At 49.5% G+C, this 19318-nt stretch overlaps 1 protein-coding gene across 3 annotated transcripts in view; it reads right to left on the reverse strand.

Moving 5' to 3' along the window:
- Window positions 1–2520: 2520 nt before the first annotated feature.
- LOC310684440 (retroviral integration site protein Fli-1 homolog) overlaps window positions 2521–19318 on the reverse strand; it is a 31508-nt gene continuing 14710 nt past the window's right edge. Inside the window, exons 2-9 of one of the 3 annotated variants that reach the window (XM_083455599.1) lie at window positions 14993–15198; window positions 12213–12370; window positions 10863–11066; window positions 9710–9796; window positions 8992–9057; window positions 6914–6973; window positions 5367–5414; window positions 2521–4835 (exon numbers count right to left, since the gene is read on the reverse strand). In XM_083455599.1, the coding sequence (XP_083311725.1) occupies window positions 4321–4835; window positions 5367–5414; window positions 6914–6973; window positions 8992–9057; window positions 9710–9796; window positions 10863–11066; window positions 12213–12370; window positions 14993–15198 (1344 nt within the window). In that variant the 3' untranslated portion in view covers window positions 2521–4320. The remainder of the gene's footprint in view (window positions 4836–5366; window positions 5415–6913; window positions 6974–8991; window positions 9058–9709; window positions 9797–10862; window positions 11067–12212; window positions 12371–14992; window positions 15199–19318) is intronic. The other 2 variants (XM_083455600.1, XM_083455601.1) reach the window with 2 other exon arrangements.

The raw sequence follows: 19318 nt of genomic DNA on the forward strand, positions 1-19318 counted from the left end.
GGGAAGTCCCCCCCCCCCAGCTGAGATAGCCCCGGTGCTCACAATACATATTGATATATTGCCCAGGCCTACTCAAGACCCATCAAATCCAGAAATTTTCATCTACAGCACATCTTTTAATACACTGAAGACTAATAATACAGGAGCGCTACAGAACAGAAATTGTATTACGGAGGGAGATGTGTTTATGGGAATGAGTGGAATCCATCATCTTTGCAGTGGGACAGTACTTAAAAGGAGCTTCAGGGTGTTGTTTTGTGGGTGACAGACACACAAGAGGAAGAGCAGTGGTTCTCCCAAACCCATATATTCAGGATTCTGGTTGCTGCTACTCAAGATGGACTGATGGGATCCATATGGAGGAGGAGGAGGAGTTTGGATTTGATATCCCGCTTTATCACTACCCTAAGGAGTCTCAAAGCAGCTAACAATCTCCTTTCTCTTCCTCCCCCACAACAAACACTCTGTGAGGTGAGTGAGGCTGAGAGACTACAGAGAAGTGTGACTAGCCCAAGGTCACCCAGCAGCTGCATGTGGAGGAGCGGGGAATCGAACCCGGTTCACCAGATTATGAGTCCACCGCTCTTAACCACTACACCACACTGACTCTCTGTGTATGGCCAGGGCAACTTGTTTCCTGCAATTGTAGTCCTCTTAAACCTCTCTAATAAGATGTTCCTTGTCTCTCGAGGCCTTCCTGGTGGCAGGCTGGGAAGTTCCAGGAGTTGAGGGAGAGTTGCGTACAGGAGACAGAGAATTTTGAATAAGATGCTGCTGTTACTGCTACTCAGTTCCATAGCTAGGAAGTGCGAGAGGCATTGCCGGAGAAGATGGTTCAAACTGGTAGCTGTCCTCCTCAGCATTTTGCCTTTCAGCAGCCTCCGTTCTCATCCAACGTGTGCCGTAAAGGTGTACTCTGAGTCATATAGGCACTTAAAGGTGGTGGCAAAGGTGAAGTCCGGATGTGACCTAAATTATGCAAGTGGGCGACATCTGCATCTCTTTGCCTGTGCTGCAAGCTCTTCTGTCTCTGCCACTGTGGAGCCGGACCCAAGGGGGTTGCTGCAACAACTAAGTGATACTCGAAAGGAGACCCATTGAAATCAACGGTCACCCAAGTCCATTGATTTCTGCAGGCCGTCTTATGAGAGCACGATTTAGTTGGCTGCAGCCTCTTGGGTCTGCCTCCACAAGGGGCAGAAGTGGGTTAGAGTTTGCAACACTGGCAAATAAAGGGGAATTCCACCACTTGTATAATTTAGGTCACACCATCCGGACTTCAGTGTCCCTTTAAGTATATATACCAGTCAGACTACACCTTTAAACCACGTGTTGACTTGTAGTAGTGTCTGTTTACAGAGTTTTCAGAGTTCCCTGAAAATTGGCATGAACCACTCTGGGAATTGTAGCTCTGTGAGGCGACGAAGCATCTCCTGGAAACTCTCAGCACACACACACACACCCAGCAGATTGTTGCAGCATCTCCTCTTGTTTATCTGAATTGTTCCCCATATTATTCAAGAGATAAGTTGAGTTTACCTTGCCTCTCCTCCTTGCTCCTGGGAGGCAGTGGCATGAGCCAGAGGCCGAGGTTAGAATTTGTACCACTGCAGCTGGAGGAATCCTATTTTCAACAATCCCATATGTAAAACAACAGCAACACTCTCCCTGCAAGTAGAAACCTAGCATAGCAGGGAACAGCCTGAAACAAAAACTTCCTTTCTGCGCTGGATTTTTTTACTTGTGGGGATCTCTTTCATGGGAGAGCCTTATATAACAAAATGCTTGTTCCACTTTACAGCTTCAAGTGGTTTGCTGCATGCTCAGATCACATGCTTAATTACCTCTGATATATATGTACATTATAAACTGAAAGAGATTTAGCAGTCATTCCTGCTTCTCTGGGAATTGCAGCTCTGTGAGGGGAAGCGACCCATCTCCAAGCAACAACATCCTCCCCTAACAACTGCCCTCCAGAGCCCCTGAGATTGCTAAAGTCATTGAAGACTAATATATGTTCCATTCTTTATAGCTGGCCTCCACACACTGTTTAGAGGTAAATTTGCAGTACCCAGAATGAGGCCTGGCATCACCACAAGGCAACCTGGGGCACTTGTTAGAGCACCAGTGATTGCCCAGGATCCACAGGGGTACCTGCCCTGACCTCAACCTAGTAGTGCCCATTGCCTGGGTCTGTGTTTTCAGTTTGCCACGCTGCCCCAAAATAGCACGACTCCAAACCATTGTGAGGATTCTGGAAGGAAACGGAGCAGCTTTTACTACAAATGAGAAGGCAATAGGTGCTCAAGACTTTGGAAAGAGGTTGGGAAATTCTCAAGACTTTGGAAAGAAGTTGGAAAATAGCCCACTCGAGAGCCTCGCTCAGCTCAACGAAGTTAAATCTAACCATTGTGCTTTGAGGTTTGCAATCGTAGAACGGTGAAGACCATTTTGTGGAGGTCACCTGCAGTTTTAAGTTCGGCTCCTCTTGATACGCATATACATATGCTTCTTAACCCCTTGTGTCTCTTAATATTTATTTTAAAACTGCCACACATGCATCTTTTAAAAAATAGGAATATAAATGTTCTCCCTTTTCCTTACCCACCCACCCACCTGGCAAATTAAAACCGTGAACCTTAAGCATTAAAACATTAAAAATAGTTGCAAAAAACGTGGGCTGACTTAAGGGGGCAAAAGCAGCCCTGGTGATGGCATGAGTGCTAGCCAATAAGCACTTGTTACCTTAATCTCCCCACCCCACCCCCACTGCCCAAATACACTGGAAATGCCCAAGTCAGGAGCAAAGGCCCTTTTCAACCATCACTGCCATGCTGGAAAATGCTACTTCTATTGTCACACCAGGGTTTGGAAACAGAGAGTGGAATTTGATGTTCCAAGAGAAAATGGCGCTGCTATTGTTGTGGCTGTACTGTATGTCAGTGTCTCGTCTCCCCCAGCAGCTGCTAGTCTTAACATATAGGCTTGACCTCCTCAGTGGCCCACTGGGGCCGATAGGGCAGAAAGCAGGGAGCCCAACAGTAGGGGGAGCCAGAACCAATGACTGGCAGAGCTCACTCATTCTAGTTTTGTCTTCTCTGCTAAGTTCTACAAGGGCGATTATGGCATATTCGCACCCTAGATTTAAAGCATACATTTAAACCGCCATGGCTCCCCGCCCCCAAAGAATCTTGGGAACTGTAGTTTGCTTGAGGCGCTAAGAGTTGTTAAAGGGACCCCTGACCATTAGGTCCAGTCGCGGACGACTCTGGGGTTGCGGTGCTCATCTCACTTTACTGGCCAAGGGAGCCGGTGTACAGCTTCTGGGTCATTTTGCCAGCATGACTAAACCGCTTCTGGTGAACCAGAGCAGCGCACGGAAACGCCGTTTACCTTCCTGCCAGAGCGGTACCTATTTATCTACTTGCACTTTGATGTGCTTTTGAACTGCTAGGTTGGCAGGAGCAGGGACCGAGCAACAGGAGCTCACCCCGTCGCGGGGATTCGAACCGCCGACCTTCTGATCAGCAAGCCTTAGGCTCTGTGGTTTAGACCCCAGTGCTACCCGCGTCTCAAAGAGTTGTTAAGGCAACCCCTATTCCCCTCACAGAACTATAGTTCAGAGTTCCCTGGGAAGAGGGGTTGATTGGAAAACCACTCTGGGTACCACTGGCATTAAGGGAGAGTGAGACAGCCACCTTAGGTGGCAGAGGTCGTGTGTGTTTGTGTGAGAGAGGTGTGGCAGCAAAGGGCTGGAGGACTAGGCTGCAGGCCCCCTCGGCCTGTGCTGTTTCCCCACCTTAGCCTGCTCTGCTCAGCTGTGTTTGTCATCAGCAAAACGTCTTAGGCCAGCCATGAAAAGATGCCAAGCAAGTCTCTTGCAACCTCAAGTTCCCTCTGCTATGGTGCATGCAAATTCGAGGCCCTTATTAGGCTCTGTCATTCGCTCGGGAGCCGCGGATGGGGCAGCTGTGGCCCTTTCCCCAAGTTGCCGGACTCCAATTCCCATCACCCCCAGCCTTGGGTCAAGGACGATGGGAGTTGTAGTCCTAACACCAATAGGAGAGCTGCGGGCTCCCCGTCTGTGCTGTAGAAGTCCCAGCCAAGTCCATCACCTCCTAGTGGCGAAGGAGGAGATCAGATGGGCGTTGCACTAAGTGCCAAAGGAGATGAGAGGGTTGCCCCCTGGTGGCAGGACCTTCATCCGCACCACCCAGGATAATTCACAGTCTTGGGGCTCGGGTGCTGTCTGAACAATGAGCTCTGCTGGTTGCTGCAGGAGTCAGAGTAGCTTGAAGGGCCCCGGAGGCATCAAGGGGACTAGAAGAAAGAGCTCAAGTGGCCTCCGGGCTGCCTGGGCACGTTGGGGTTTGGGTAGAGGTTGCCCCCGCCGGAATTCCAGTAGGGGGAGGAGGGCCCAAAGAAGCCTGTGGGGGAGGTGGGCATCTGGGCGGCGTGGCCCAGGCCGAAGCCCACCTTCTGCTGGTGGTAGGGCGGGAGGTAAGGCAGGTCCGTGTGGTGGTACTTGTAGAGGGCAGGTTCTCCCGGCTGCCCTTGCTGGCTCTGGTTGATGCCCTGGAAATCGAACTTGTAGGCGTAGCGCTTGCCATGCACTTTGGTCATGATGCTCTTGTCGTAATAGTAGCGCAACGCCCGGCTCAGCTTGTCGTAGTTCATGTTGGGCTTGCTCTTGCGCTCGCCCCACCGCCGAGCCACCTCGTCGGGGTCCGTCATCTTGAACTCGCCGTTCGTGCCCTCCCAGGTGATGCAGTTGGCGTTGCTGCTGTCCGACAGCAGCTCCAGGAGGAACTGCCACAGCTGGATCTGACCGCTGCCTGCCGGGGGAGAGAAGGGGCCTGGTTAAGGGTTGGGGTTGGGGGCAAAGGTGAGAGCTCTGAACTGTCTGCGAAGCTGCTCAGCGAGTGGGTTGGCCAGGTTAAGAGGGCAGGTCTAACGCAAGTGCTGTGGGCCAGGGAACCTGCAGCCCTCTAGATGTTGCTGGACTACAACTCCCATCATCCATGACCACTGGATGATGGGAGTTGTAGTCCAATGACATCCGGAGGGCCGGAGGTTCCCCATCTCTATTGGAGAACAATACTGGGCTTTTGAACATGGTGTATCATTGCTCCTCACTCCCATATTATCCTCTGCCCAAGTTTTTGTCACAGCAAACAGCTTGGCTCGCTAAACGGGTGGGAGCTCTCGTCTCTGCAAGCACCTATTTGCTATCTCCCTGCCCTTTCCCAGCCTTAGAAGGGGATTCAACAGGCGAAGCTTTCTCTTCCCATTATGGCACCTCTGTGCCACAAGCCCGGCTGCACACACCCTCTAACTCCCCAAGAGAAAGAGACGTTTGGACCCACCTGGGTTTGCCAAGCGGCTGCTAGTGGGTCCCAGGACCTGGTATGGATCTGGTGAGAATGAGAAGGGAGTCGTGAGAGGGGCTGGAGTAAGATGCACCTCCCCACCTGCAGCTCTGCCTTGTCGCATCGCCTGGAAAGCCTCACTGCTGTTCTCAGGCGCTTCCCGGCTGAGCTCTGGCTGAGGTGGTACAGCTCTGGGCTGGGCCGTACCACTTCAGACTGCAGGTTGCAGCTCATGCGGCTGAATGCTCCTCCATATCAGTAAATAAAAGTCCCTGCAAGTAGAAAACTAGCCTGTCAAGTTCAAGGCTAGGCTGTAGGCACGACATGCTAGCAATCCTTGTGCAGGGACAGAGGGTTTCTGCATTCAGCAATGTGAGCCCACACTTGCCGCCTGAAGCAAGTACAGGTATCCTTGACCACCTCAGTAACAACTAGACCTCCTTCTGGCCCAACTGCTCCAAGAGCCACTATGTTCTACTCCAAGGAATGAGGAACCTGGGGTCCCTCTCCTGATGTTGCTGGACTACAACTCCCATCATCCCTGAGCATTTGCTATGCTGGTTGGGTCTGATGGGAGTTGAAGTCTGACCATATCTGGAGGGTCACAGGTCCCCATCCGTGGCCTACTAGATGCTATTGCATTGGGAGCCAAGTTCAAATCACCACCTTGTTAGTTTGCCAACATCTCTTCTTGGCAAGGTCTTTAGGAGCTGAGTGGCAAGCAGAAATCCAACCAAGCCAACAATTCTTTCCCCATCACTGTTCTTTCCATGCTGAGAAAAGCTTTGTCAGCTGAATTCTTGCTAGCCACATAGCCGTTAAAGGCACAGGAGCCCTGCCATTAAAAAAAGTTAGCTACCGCTCAGCTCAGCTGTGGTCTTATTTGTGACCTTGGAGGCATCTCTGCTCCTCAGCTTTTTTTTCTCCAGCCGCAGAAAAATTGCCACGACCAACCCCACAAAGCTGTTGTGGAGATGAAACGTGAGTGGAAAATATATTAAGGGTAAGAAGGAACGTATATTTAAATAAAGGCATGCCATTGATGCTAGGGTGAGCTGTTGAAGTCCATGATCTATCTCCTCTGTTTATACAGAAGAGAGATTGTTAGCTAGTGCACATTTTCCCTTCCCTTCAGAACTCTGACATGACAAGTTGCACCTGTCAAAATTTTCTCTTCAACACCGTGGATATAAGAGTCCTGTTTTGCCCCTTCCACCTGCGCAAGCTAAATATGTTCGTTTGAAAGCATTATAAGAATATGCTTGCCATCCCCACATCACAAAATGTGTGGTGTCATTAGAAAGCATAGTTGCCAACTGACCAGAAAAAGAGGAGCCTAGTCTGCTCTTCTGCCTTTAACAACCTGATCTACAGAAATCAGCAGGTGAACCTTTTGACAGGATGGAGATATACTGGAGCCCCTGCTGGGTTGCAGATGATGCTGTTGTTAAAAGCGCAGGAACAGAGGCTGATAAAAAAAAAGGGTGGCAGTCCCAAGGCAGGAAATGGTGCAAACTCCTCCTAGGAAAGGTGAAAAACTGTACCTGGAGCAATGCGTGTTGAATCAGGAGTCCTGCTGACACCCTGGATCTGTGGTGGAGAACCTTGAAGATGGAAAAGCAGCAAGGGAAGCATTAAGAGAGAGAAACAAAAGCTGTCCATATGCAATTACAGTGGTGCCTCGCAAGACGAAAAGAATCTGTTCCGCCAGTCTCTTCGTTTTGCGGGTTTTTTCGTCTTGCGAAGCAAGCCCATTAGCGGATTAGTGCTATTAGCGGTTTAGCGGCTATTAGCGGCTATTAAAGGTTTAAGGGATTAGCGGATTAGCTGCTAAAAGGCTATTAGCGGCTTAGATCAGCTGATAAGCGGCTTAGATCAGCTGTTAGGCGGCTTAGCCATCAGCTGTCAAGCGGCTTAGCTAACAGCTGTTAAGCGGCTTAGGGGCTTGGGAAAAAGGGGGGAGGGGGAAAAAACCCCAGGAATCGCAAGACATTTTCGTCTTGCGAAGCAAGCCCATAGGAAATTCGTTTTGCGAAGCACCTCCAAAACGGAAAACCCTTTCGTCTAGCAGGTTTTCCGTCTTGCGAGGCATTCGTCTTGCGGGGCACCACTGTATTTGATTTCACTGGGGCTGAGAACTATTTCCCCTTGACTGAAGTCAAAAGAACAAAAGAACAGCATGGCAGGATCAGGCCAAAGGCCCACCTAGACCAGCATCCTGTTCCTCACAGGGGTCAACCAGATGCCTATGGACAGTCTGCAAGAGGGGCCTCAGCCCCATGGCTCTGTCCTGCTTTCGTTCCCGGCAGCTGGTATTCAAGGGCACACTGATCTCAAAAGGTATCCTACAGCCATCAGGATGAGTAACCATCAATGCACTTAACTTCTATAAATTTGTCTAATCACCTTGTCAAAGCAATGTAGGTTGATGTAGGTTGGTGGAAGCTTGCTGTGGAAGCAAGTTCTGTAGTTTAACATTATCTCTATGTTCACAGCTGTCCATGGAGGCGCAGGTCAATTCCGTGTCCAGGGCAGCTGTCTACCAACTCCATCTGGTATGCAGGCTGAGACCCTACCTGCCCGCAGACTGTGTCTCAACAGAGTAGTGCATGCTCTAGTTATCTCCCGCTGCAATGCGCTCCACATGGGGCTACCTTTGAAGGTGACCCGGAAACTTCAACTAATCCAGAATGTGGCAGCTAGACTGGGAGTGGCCACCGGGATCTACATTGGCTCCCAGTACGTTTCTGAGCACAATTCAAAGTGTTGGTGCTGACCTTTAAAGCCTCAACCCAGTATACCTGAAGGAGCGTCTCCACCCCCAGTGTTCTACCCAGACACTGAGGTCCAACTCTGAGGGCCTTCTGGTAGTTCCCTCACTGCGAGAAGTGAAGTTACAAGGAACCAGGCACAGGGCCTTTTGGGTAGCAGTGCCTGCCCTGCGGAATGCCCTCCCTCAGATGTCAAGGAAATAAACAACTATCTGACTTTTAGAAGACATCTGAAGGCAGCCCTGTTTAGGGAGGTTTTAAATGTTTGATCTCTTATTGTGTTTTTAACGTTCTGTTGGGAGCTGCCCAGAGTGGCTGGGGAATCCCAGCCAGATGGGCAGGGTATAAATAATAAATTCTTATTATTATTAAGGGTGCACTTCTTCTCTCGTTCTCCTGAATACCCTTTAGCTTTGTTGAATGACTCTGTGTTCTGGCTCCATGAGAACAAATAATCATGTGTGCACAAGAAAAAGGACATTCGGATTGGTCCTCTGCCTATCGGGCACCTGTAGCTTTGTCCATCCAGTCCATGCAGACTGAGAACGATTAATTCCTGGCCAAGCAGGTTAGGAGAACCGGGAGCTGTCAAACCTGCCCCCTCCCCCCCCGGTCCAGCTAGCTCAGGATTGCCCACACTGGCTGGCAGCAGCTTTCCAGGATTCAGAAGGCAGGAGGGTCTCTCCCAGCCCTAGCTGGAGATGCCAGGGATTGAACCTGAGACCTTCTGCCCTAGAAGCAGATGTTCTGGACCGCTGAGCTATGGCCCTGCCCCATATCAAGACAATCAGATGAGAGAGATTAAAAATGCAGCCTTCCCAGCTTTTATTCTGGGAATGACTCACTAGTACCTTTGGAAGTTGTGCTGATGGAGCCGCTGCCCCAGCTGTTGCGCCGTATTTCTTCATATGCAGACTCTGTATCAAGAGAGAGAAAATGGGCCTGAATTAAACAGAGGTGCTATTTCAGGGAGGAAAGACACAGTTCACAGATGATTCAAAGACCCCCGTCTTGTAAAATGGGAAACAGCAGTGTATTTTGTCCATGTTCATCATGCTTGCAATACTGTGTAACAACCAAATATATATGCGCTCTCCCCCCCCCTCCATGCAGAGACATGACAAATTAAGGGGCAATCCCTTCGCCGCTTTCAACAGGAAGCAATTAGTGGCAAAAGCTACAAGGAGGAAGCTTCTAACTAAAGGTGCAGTAGCTCTGAAGAGCCTCAGTGGTGTTTTGCACCTGGAGAGGCTGGAGCTGCAATTCTTTTCTTCTTTTTAAAACACAGTAGTTTGGATATGGGAAAAGTTGGGAATGAAACACTGAGAAACACCAGCCTGCAGCAGGTTGGCATCAATGATTCTCTGTAAAATGTGAGAGAATGGGGGATATCGATAATGACTACTACGGAAGCTGAGGATTGCCAGATTGGGTCTATAGCCAGACCTCCCCTGACTCTATGGCTCACTCTCAAGCACCACAACTTTGCTTTCATGTGAGATCTGTGAGACGCGGGTCCTATCCCAGCCCCATGTCCCAATCTTGCCATTACCTTTGCTGGCAACTTACCGGATTTGACTTGGGCCCTCGGGGGTGGTGGGGGCGGGGGCTGCTGAGTAATGACCGGCGCAGGCGGATACGTAAAAGTGGGGCTGCCTGGGTGGAGGAGAGAGAAATGCAGAAGTTATTAGATGGCAGGAGGGGCTGCTGCGGTCATTGGCCAGTCACAGATTGAGGTTTTGCTTGCTATTATCACAGGGTAATCATAGTTGCAGTAAGAATAATAGAATACTTTCCAAGCTAGTTCAAGAGCTAAGGCAGGCATAGGCAAACTTGGCCCTCCAGATGTTTTGGGACTACAATTCCCATCATCCCTAACTAACAGGACCAGGTCAGGGATGATGGGAGTTGTAGTCCCAAAACATCTGGAGGGCCGAGTTTGCCTATGCCTGAGCTAAGGAATCTGCTTCCCACTAGGCCTCTAAGTCCAGGGTCTCAAATTCCACATTGGATATGTTCTACTTCCATGGTTGCTAGCAGTATACTCTTGAATATCAGTTGCTAGGAATCATAGATGGGGAGGTAGCTATTATGCTCAGCTCCTACTTTTGAGCTTCCCATAGGTATGTGGTTGGCCACAGTGAGAACAGGATGCTGGCTGGGCTAGATGGGCCTTTGACATATTCTGATGTTCTTAGTTCTTCTCCATCCCCTGCAAAGAGGCGAGCTTGGGGGACAAAACTACGACCTTACACATGCTCTGTCACTGTGCCATGGTCTCAGGGAGCAGGGCTAGAAAAGAAAAACCTAGATGGATCAAAAACCTGACTTTGCATAAGGCATGTGTCAAGCGTGATAGGATTCTTGCACTGCTTCAGACTGGAAGCGGAGGATCTTTCATTTGGATGCGTATCCCTTCTTTGAAACCACCCCACACATGGAAAGTTAGTGTGTCATGGAAGCAGGTTCCCTGAGCGGCTAATGCTCTACATGCAAGGCGTTTTTGGAGGAAATAAATACTCCTACTGTCCAGCACCGCAATTTTGCCACAGATCTGTCATGCAATTCTCCTGATAGCGTTGCATGGTTCAGATAACCAGCTCCCCAAGAGGGAGCAGAAAGCAATTTTTAGAAGTGGCTATTGCGCAACACCCCCCTGTTCCACACGCAGCCTCTATCTGAAAACTGAGTTTTGCCACCCCGAGCCTGTCAATGGCCTTACTCTGGCGCAGGTAATTGAGGTGAGACAGCAACACGTCGGCGTTGTATGCTGTAGTGAGCCGCAGGAAACCTTCCTTGCCAAGTTTGCACAGCTCCTTGCCGTCCACATGCTGGAAGAGGCCGGTTTCAACGTCGATGAGGTCGTACTCCTTCACTGCCCAGTCAAGCCACTGGCGGACGTGTTCGTGGGTCCACACGCCAGGGTCTGTTGGAGAGATACAGGTGTCTGGGTACAATGTTGGCTCCAGGTTTTCCTTGGGCAGAACACCCTCTGCAGACCCCTGGGAACTGTACTTCACACCTCACAGAGCTAATTCCCAGCACGCTTAGCAAACTCCAGTTCCCAGGATACTTTGGGGCAAGATGATAGCGAGGCTACCTCTGAGTACACACCATACATCAAAGGCGCATGCTTTAAAGTATCCTGGGAACTGTAATTTACCACTCATAGTGCTACAATTCCTGGCACCCTTAACAAGCTACAGTTCCCAGCATACTTTGAGGGGGGAGTCATGTGCTTTAAATGCATGGTGCAACCCATATTGGAAGTGGCGATATCCGCGATTTCTGGGGGGAAATACCTCTGAAACCTTATTTCTTTGCGATTTTGCCAAACAGAATCAACAACTTTTCTGTCTGGATTTTCTCTTTCTGAATTATGGCAACCCTACCATAATCGGTTCTGCGGGGTGCTCTTATGTTTGGTGAAATGGTTCGCATAAAACATGTCCTGGAATTTCTTAACATTACACCATCCACAGGCCTTTCTTGACCTATTTTGAAGTTTAGAGCTCAGACCGGGAATATGTAAGATGATTGTGCCTCTGAGCATGTGATGTGTGATTTCCTGTCACTTCTAATTGAACAGTCATCCACCACCACCACCGCTTACTTTCTAGTGTAGTCCTGGTTTTACACAAAAGCTGAGGAGTTCTAGAAGCAGCTGAAAGGATACAGGTTTCGGGTGGGCTTTTCTCATGCTTTACATGTGTTAGAGTTTGTTCTAAATGAAGTGATTTGGTCACCATCCCTTGTGTCAAGAGTGCAGGTTACAAATGGGATTTGGTAGTTGCCCACAGCAGGTGGAATAACAGCCTGGGAAACCAGCCATCACTGGAAGAAAAGGCTGTTCCCCAATACAAGAAGCCAGCAGGGGTATTCGCACATTACATTCAACAAGTGTACAGTCTGTGCACACAAAAGCTCAGCTGCAGAAACCAACAAGCACACACTATTTCACACACACTCTTGTACATGTGTAGAGAGAGCTTGAAGCTGAGTTCAGCATAGCGTGTGAACCAGAAGTCGGGGAGAAGGGCGGGGAGATGCCAGAAAGCCCCCATATACTGACCTGCTGGGACAATGACCCTCTTCTCCTCGCTTGGGGGGTTAACAGGTGGGCTGCTGCGCTGGTTGTTGTATCCTGCTGGATAGGATACCTGGGACGGGTCAACTGCTCCCCCTGATTTGCCCCTCCGTGTCACACTGCAGTCCACGGGCGATTGCCTGCTGGTGGAGAAGAGAGGGAGAGGAGACTTTGTTGGACAACGTGCTCACTGAGGTCTGAAAACTTGCCACAATTGAACGGCGCTCTCCCAGCATTTTGCAGGTGATGATATAGCAAAAATCAACGTTTGAGGCTCTGGTTCTCTCCCGCTTGGACTACTGCAATGCGCTCTACGTGGGGCTACCTTTGAAGGTGTCCTGGAAACTACAACTAATCCAGAACGCGGCAGCTAGACTGGTGACTGGGAGCGGCCACCAAGATCACATAACACCAGTCTTGAAAGACCTACATTGGCTCCCAGTACGTTTCCGAGCACAATTCAGTGCTGGTGTTGACCTTTAAAGCCCTAAACGGCCTCAGTCCATTATATCTGAAGGAGCGTCTCCACCTCCATCATTCTGCCCGGACACTGAGGTCCAGCACCGAGGGCCTTCTGGCAGTTTCCTCACTGCGAGAAGCCAAGTTACAGGGAACCAGGCAGAGGCTCTTCTCGGTAGTGGCACTCGCCCTGTGGAACACCCTCCCACCAGATGTCAAAGAGAACAACAACTACCAGACTTTTAGAAGACATCTGAAGGCAGCCCTGTTTAGGGAAGCTTTTAATGTTTGATGCATTACGGTATTTTAATATTTTGTTGGAAGCCACACAGAGTGGCTGGGGAAGTCCAGCCAGATGGACGGGGTATAAATAATAAATTATTATTATTATTATTATTATGAAGGAAATCTCCACACAGCGGTGAGAAAACAAAGAGTGTTTATTGCTAGCAATAATGGCTCAGTGGGATCACTCTCCAAAGGCTGAGCAAAGCCCTGAAAAGGTGGGGCCTTCTTAATATACTGTTATCTATTAAAGCAATGCATATGCATAAACTTCCTCCAATCTAAAGTTGCAACACAATACAAATTATACCAGGTATGGTCTTTCCTTCATTACATATTCATTCGGCAAGGAAACAAAGGACTCTCCCTCTAAGCAGCCCCCTGCTGCAGGTGGTCTCTTTGCATTCCTTTTCTACCTGAGGGGGTTAGGACATTTGAGCAGAGCACATCTCATTGTCAAATGTAGACACTTAGGAATGTTGTTTACAACCTTGGGACTAAAGCTGCTCCTAGCACAAGATAAGGCACAAGGCCTCTAGCCTGGCTAGTTAGCTGAGCTTATAGGTCTCTATGTGTATCAATGACAGAGGCAGAAACCAGCCATCCTCTGAGGCCCTTCTTCATGTGCTGCCTCCTCCTCCTGAGCATGGCAGCACAAGAACAGGCTTTTTCTGTGGTGGCTGTGGCGTCGTGGGTCAACACCCACACCATCAATTAAAAGCACTATGATACCACTTCAAACAGCGGCGACTTCACCCCCAGAGAATTCTGGGAGCTGCTGAGAATTGTTAGGAGTCTCCTGTCATTGAGCTACGATTCCCAGCATTCCTTGCGAAGAGGGGTGGTTGTTAAGCCACTCTGGGAAGTGTAGCTGTGTCCCTCCCTCGAATTCACCTTCCTTTTGAGCAGGGCTTGAGCTGAGGTTCAGCCTCCTTCAGAAAGAAGTTGGGAAGCCCTGAACTACGCTAACCTCTTTTGCACCAGATGCCCGTTGCTTGATGCAAATTCGCCTAATATAAACCGCTTGGCTGAAGGGGAAGTGAGTTGTTTCCTGTGGGTTTGAGAGCAGCCACAAGCTCCAGGGGAAGATACGTCCTGCAGCCAGTAAAGTTGGTCTGAAAGGCCCAGGCGCTGCAGCAGGGTAGGGAATCACCCCATCCTCACTGCAGCATGGTCCGTTAAGAAGAATATTTATATGTATTCATTGCATTTGTATTCTACCCGTTCCCTCAAGGTGTTCAGAGTGGCATGTACCCTGGCTCCCTGGCCTCCTCATTTAATCCTGTGAGGTAGGTTCGGCTGAGATACAGAGCCATGGTTGAGTGGGGATTTGAACCCTGGTCTCCCAGGTCCTGGTTAGATCTGCCTATCGCTGGCCTCACTGCCGCTCACTCTGCCAGTCCCAGTGGGCACCAGCCACCAATGGCCTGCCCTGCCTCTGTGCATCAGATCTTTGCAAAGACAGGGCAAACAAGCCCAAGAGCTTCAGAAGGGTTGCCAACTGACCAGGAATAATAAAGCCTGGTTTGCTCTTTGTGCTTTAAACAGCAGCCTGGTTTGCAAGAAACGGGCAGGCAATATGGAGGTAAAAGGATCGCCTCTCGGCGCCTGCTCTTTATGTCCCTGTAAGCAGTCTGCTCTCAAAGGCACAGCAGCAAGTTCTGAGCAAAATAGAAAGAAAAAGCGGCCACCTCAGATAGAAAGAATGCAGAGATCTGGGTTAGGCAAGCTGTAGAGGCAGGGAATGCTAGGCTGCATATACAACACACATTTAAAGCACCTCCAAAGAATCCTGGAAACTCACAAAGCTATAATTCCCAGGACCCTTAACAAACTACAACTCCCAGGATTCTTTTGGGGAGAGCATGCTTTGACTGGATGGCGTGTATGCAGTCCCTGTCAGCTGGTTCCTGGGCCTTAAGCAGCCACATGATTACAAGAAAATTAGCCCTTCAAGCTTGATGATGGCTGCTGGGAGGAAGGGAGATTACTGCTAGCCAGCTCAAAGAAGTGCCACTGACCTGCTGGAGCAGTTGACCTGCTCATTCTCCTGCTTCACCACATGGCCTCTGCTGTTGGCCTGGGCTTGCCACTGGGGCTCCTCCAGACCGATGCCCTCCTTGCCACCGTAGTTGTCCACCGAGGGCAGCTCTGTCTTCAGGAGGTGCGGGGTGCCAAAGGATGGGTCGAATATGGACTGGTCCTCGCTTACGACTGACAGCGCCTCCTGCAAGCGGGGGGGGGGGGAGTGTACAAGCAAAGGATCAGGGTTTGGGAATCAAGGGAAGAGGATCTTGCGAGCTCCAGCTCCCATCAGCGCCAGTCAGCAGGGCCACTGGTCAAGGAAGATGGCAACTGTAGCTCAGCAACATCTGGGAGGGCCAGAGGTTGCCCAGTCCATGCAAAATGTCTGCTGGAGCACATGGGAGAACTCTGAGCTCCTTACAGGAATGGGGGAATGATTAATAATAACAATACTTATTATTATTATTATTCATAGTTCCCCAAACTCATGGCAACATACAACAATAAAACAATCAAAGAAGCCAACCTAAACAGAACCATCAGAAAACAAGGATGAGAGAGACACACACACACATTTGGAACTCTAAAGAAAACAAACCTATTAGGGTAAATTGGCTTTAAAAGCCCGAGTAGATGAAAGAGTTTTTAACAACACGCTTGAAGTTAAAACAATGCAATGACTGGGCCAAGCTTCTCTCATGAGACTGATCTCCTCAGTAATGCTGCCACTTCCAGTAATGTTAGGTTTCCAAAGAATTTGCCATCCCTCCCCTTTTCTGGGAATGAAAGAATGTCGGTGCCAGGGGCAGAAAAATCTAAACCCTGTTGGTTAAAAGAAAGGACAATAATAAGCTAAGAAGGATGAACAAGTTCAGTGCTCCCCAAAAGTACTGCAGGATTTGCAGCAGGGAGGACAAGGTTCCTGCCCCAGGAATTTCAGCAGGTATTGAAATCCTTTCTACATGACTGTTCAAGGCACAGGAACCCTGTTTTCTTTTGCATTTGGCCACGCCAATTTGCAGCCTGAGCTGAGTCGCTTCACCCTGCCAAACAGTAGGGCTGGTCCCAGAAGGAATGGAAACTGAGTACAGAGAGAGCTGGGATTATGCAGGACTGAAACCAAAACATCAAACACTTCTGTCTCTCAAGTCCCAATGGCTTCTCACCAGGGCTTTGAAAAGCAGATATAAAGTCACTTGAGACCTGTAGTAGCAGGGGAGACCCAATATGTTTTGCTTCCTGGGCGAACATAGGAAATGCCTGGTCCTGAGTCAGACCAGTGGTCCATCTAGCTCAGAACTGTCTACACAGCAGCTCTGCAGGATTTCAGACTGGGGTTATTCCCAGCCCTACCTGAGTACACCGGGGTTTGAGCCTGGGACGTTTTGCAAAGCAAATACTCCAACTATGGCCCAGGTTGGTGGGGCTCCTTCCATGTATGCTGTTAGGGGAAAATGCTGTGCAAATATGAGTGCATTCGGAGAAATGCACACTAATAATCTGCTTGCATTTTTTTCCAATAGGAGTTTTGGAAACATACAGTAATGTGGCAAAACGAACCTAAACCGGGGAAGATAAGAAAGTGCAGTTGACAAATTGATTCAACCCTAGTACAGAGAGCAGGTTGTGTGCACCACAGAGCTTGGTCCTCCAGAACTTTGCTGCCCACCGCTCCAGTATCTGCTGCCTTACCCTGCCTAACAATTGGGCCGGCTCCGTACGGCAGGTTCTGGTTTGAAAAACGCAACAGGTGGGGAAGTCAACGGCTGAGCTTTCCCAGGACTGCACAGCAAGGTTTCCACAAATCCCGGCCCTATCTCGACAATGGAATTCCCGGGTGATGACGCACCCCCAGCTCAGGAAACTGAGGGAGGAGGTTGCTCGCAATCAGCGCTGGAGCTCTTAAGTCCAGTCACGAAAGAAAACCAGCTCCCTCGGGGTTCCTGAGTCTAAACAGCCCGTGTGGTTCAATGGACAGAGCAATCATAGAATTGGAAGGGACCCTCAAGGCAGTGGTGTAGCAAGGTCAGGTGGTACCCGGTGTGGAAAATTTCTTGAGCTAGAGTTGTTGAGCTTTTTTTGCAGAGATCGCATGCCTTGCAACAAGGAGTCTGCCTGCCGCCCTACAGCTAAGGGCTGGCAGCGGGAAGCCAGGGCACGACAAAGCCACAGAGTCTCTCACAGACATTGAGGGCCACACAGCATTTTGTCATCCCCCTCAGAGGTGACACAAGGGGAGGACCGCACCCACCTTGCTCCGCCCCTGCCCCAAGGACCATCTCTTCCAACCCCCTGCAATGCAGGAATCTCAACTACAGCTTCCATGACAAGTGGCCATCCCACAACATAACAATAATCCGATCCTACATAAATAGACCCTGTCATGTGCAAGAGAACAAGGAGGAAAAATTCCGGCGGGTGTGACTTCAAGCTTCAGGATGGGGGTAGTGTCTTTGAATGCTCTCCCATGCAAAAAAAAGGAAAAGCAAAACCAGTAACTCCTGCCTGCTGTTGGGGAAAACACGAGGTGGGGAGCACATTCAGGAGAAAGGTTTGAGCTCAGCTATCTTCCTGCTATAGGGACGCGGGTGGCGCTGTGGGTAAAAGCCTCAGCGCCTAGGGCTTGCCGATCGAAAGGTCGGTGGTTCGAATCCCCACGGCGGGGTGCGCTCCCGTTGTTCGGTCCTAGCGCCTGCCAACCTAGCAGTTCGAAAGCACCTCCGGGTGCAAGTAGATAAATAGGGACTGCTTACTAGCGGGAAGGTGAACGGCGTTTCCGTGTGCGGCTCTGGCTCGCCAGAGCAGCGATGTCACGCTGGCCACGTGACCCGGAAGTGTCTCCGGACAGCGCTGGCCCCCGGCCTCTTTGAGTGAGATGGGCGCACAACCCTAGAGTCTGTCAAGACTGGCCCGTACGGGCAGGGGTACCTTTACCTTTTATCTTCCTGCTATACTAAACCTCTACTTGCAGGGAGATTTTAAAAAGCCAAAACTAAAAGAATGGGAACATTGAAATACGCCATTCCCCTCCTGCAGAATAGTACAGGCCAGGCCTCATAGGCTCAAATTTTGTCTTGCAGGAGAGTTTGCATGAGGCGCCTGTTTCCCCACACCCAGCGCCAGGGTGCTGCTGCGCGTTCCTTCATGCACCAAAAGCAGAAGTCTTTGGGGGTGCTGAGCAGACATTTCTGCAGGCACTACTGGTGGGGAGATGGTATCATCCAATGCAGGGGGAAGAGAGCTGTGTGGTTTGCTTCTCTCCTGGCTCCTTCAGCAAACACATGCTTGCTACCTCAAGCCCACAGAGCAAAGCTGCTGGGGCCTGGCAGATAAAATCACTTATACTAAAGTGGGGGAGGAGGGAGGCACTGCAACAAAATATTGCAGTGTAGAAAGCTCCTCTTCAGCATTCTAGCCAGGTGGCCAGGCCTTTCTACAGCACACTCCATTCTGTTCCGAATAGTCAGGTAGCACTTCATGCCCACTGAACTTGCTCTGTTCTCCATCAGTAGAGCATGAGACTCTTAATCTCAGGGTTGCGGGTTCGAGTCCCACATTGGACAAAAGATTCCTACATTGCAGGAGGCTGGACTAGATGACCCTTCCAACTCTGCAATTCTATGATTATATGGCACAATTTAGTCATTCAAGATGTGAAATAACTGAGCCTCAAAACCACTGTTTCTAGTTGTTTTTTAATTTGGTTGAAACTTGGGTTAATAAGGAATCCTGGTTCATATTAATCATGGTTAACAAAGCTCCTACTACTAACATGCAGTGCTGGAGCTCAAATGTCCATCTTTATACACAAGGTGTATAACGTTTTGTTTTCTTTTTGTTTAATTGTTTTTATCTATGTCATTTTAAATTGTGATTCATATTAATGCTGTATTCTTAGTTCTAGATTTTATGATTTATGTGGAAATTGTTTTCCATTTGGTTGTGTACTTTTTGAGGTGTTTTATTTATTGTTTATGACTTTTGTTGTGTTGGCAATTGTGTCAATCTTGTCATGTTGTAAGCCGCCTTGAGCATTGTTTTAACTATGGAAAGGCGGCGTACAAATAAAGCGATGATGATGATTCTGTGATCCCCTCATATGATACTCAGAGGAATCGTTGGGCTACTAGGGTGACTTAGGCCTCATTCTCAGGAAGATAAGAAGCCCACACCGGACCTCCTGTACCATGCTAAATGGCAGGTAAGGGCTCACATCACCCCCAGCTTGAAGTCACAATCAAAGTGAATCTGTGAAGGAAACACAGGTTGCCTAGCAACTCACAGCATCCTTAACAAACTAGAGTTCCTTGGATTCTTTGGGG

This window comes from Podarcis tiliguerta (assembly GCF_965153285.1).
Source record: "Podarcis tiliguerta genome assembly, chromosome: 8".
In the NCBI taxonomy this organism is placed as follows: domain Eukaryota; kingdom Metazoa; phylum Chordata; class Lepidosauria; order Squamata; family Lacertidae; genus Podarcis; species Podarcis tiliguerta.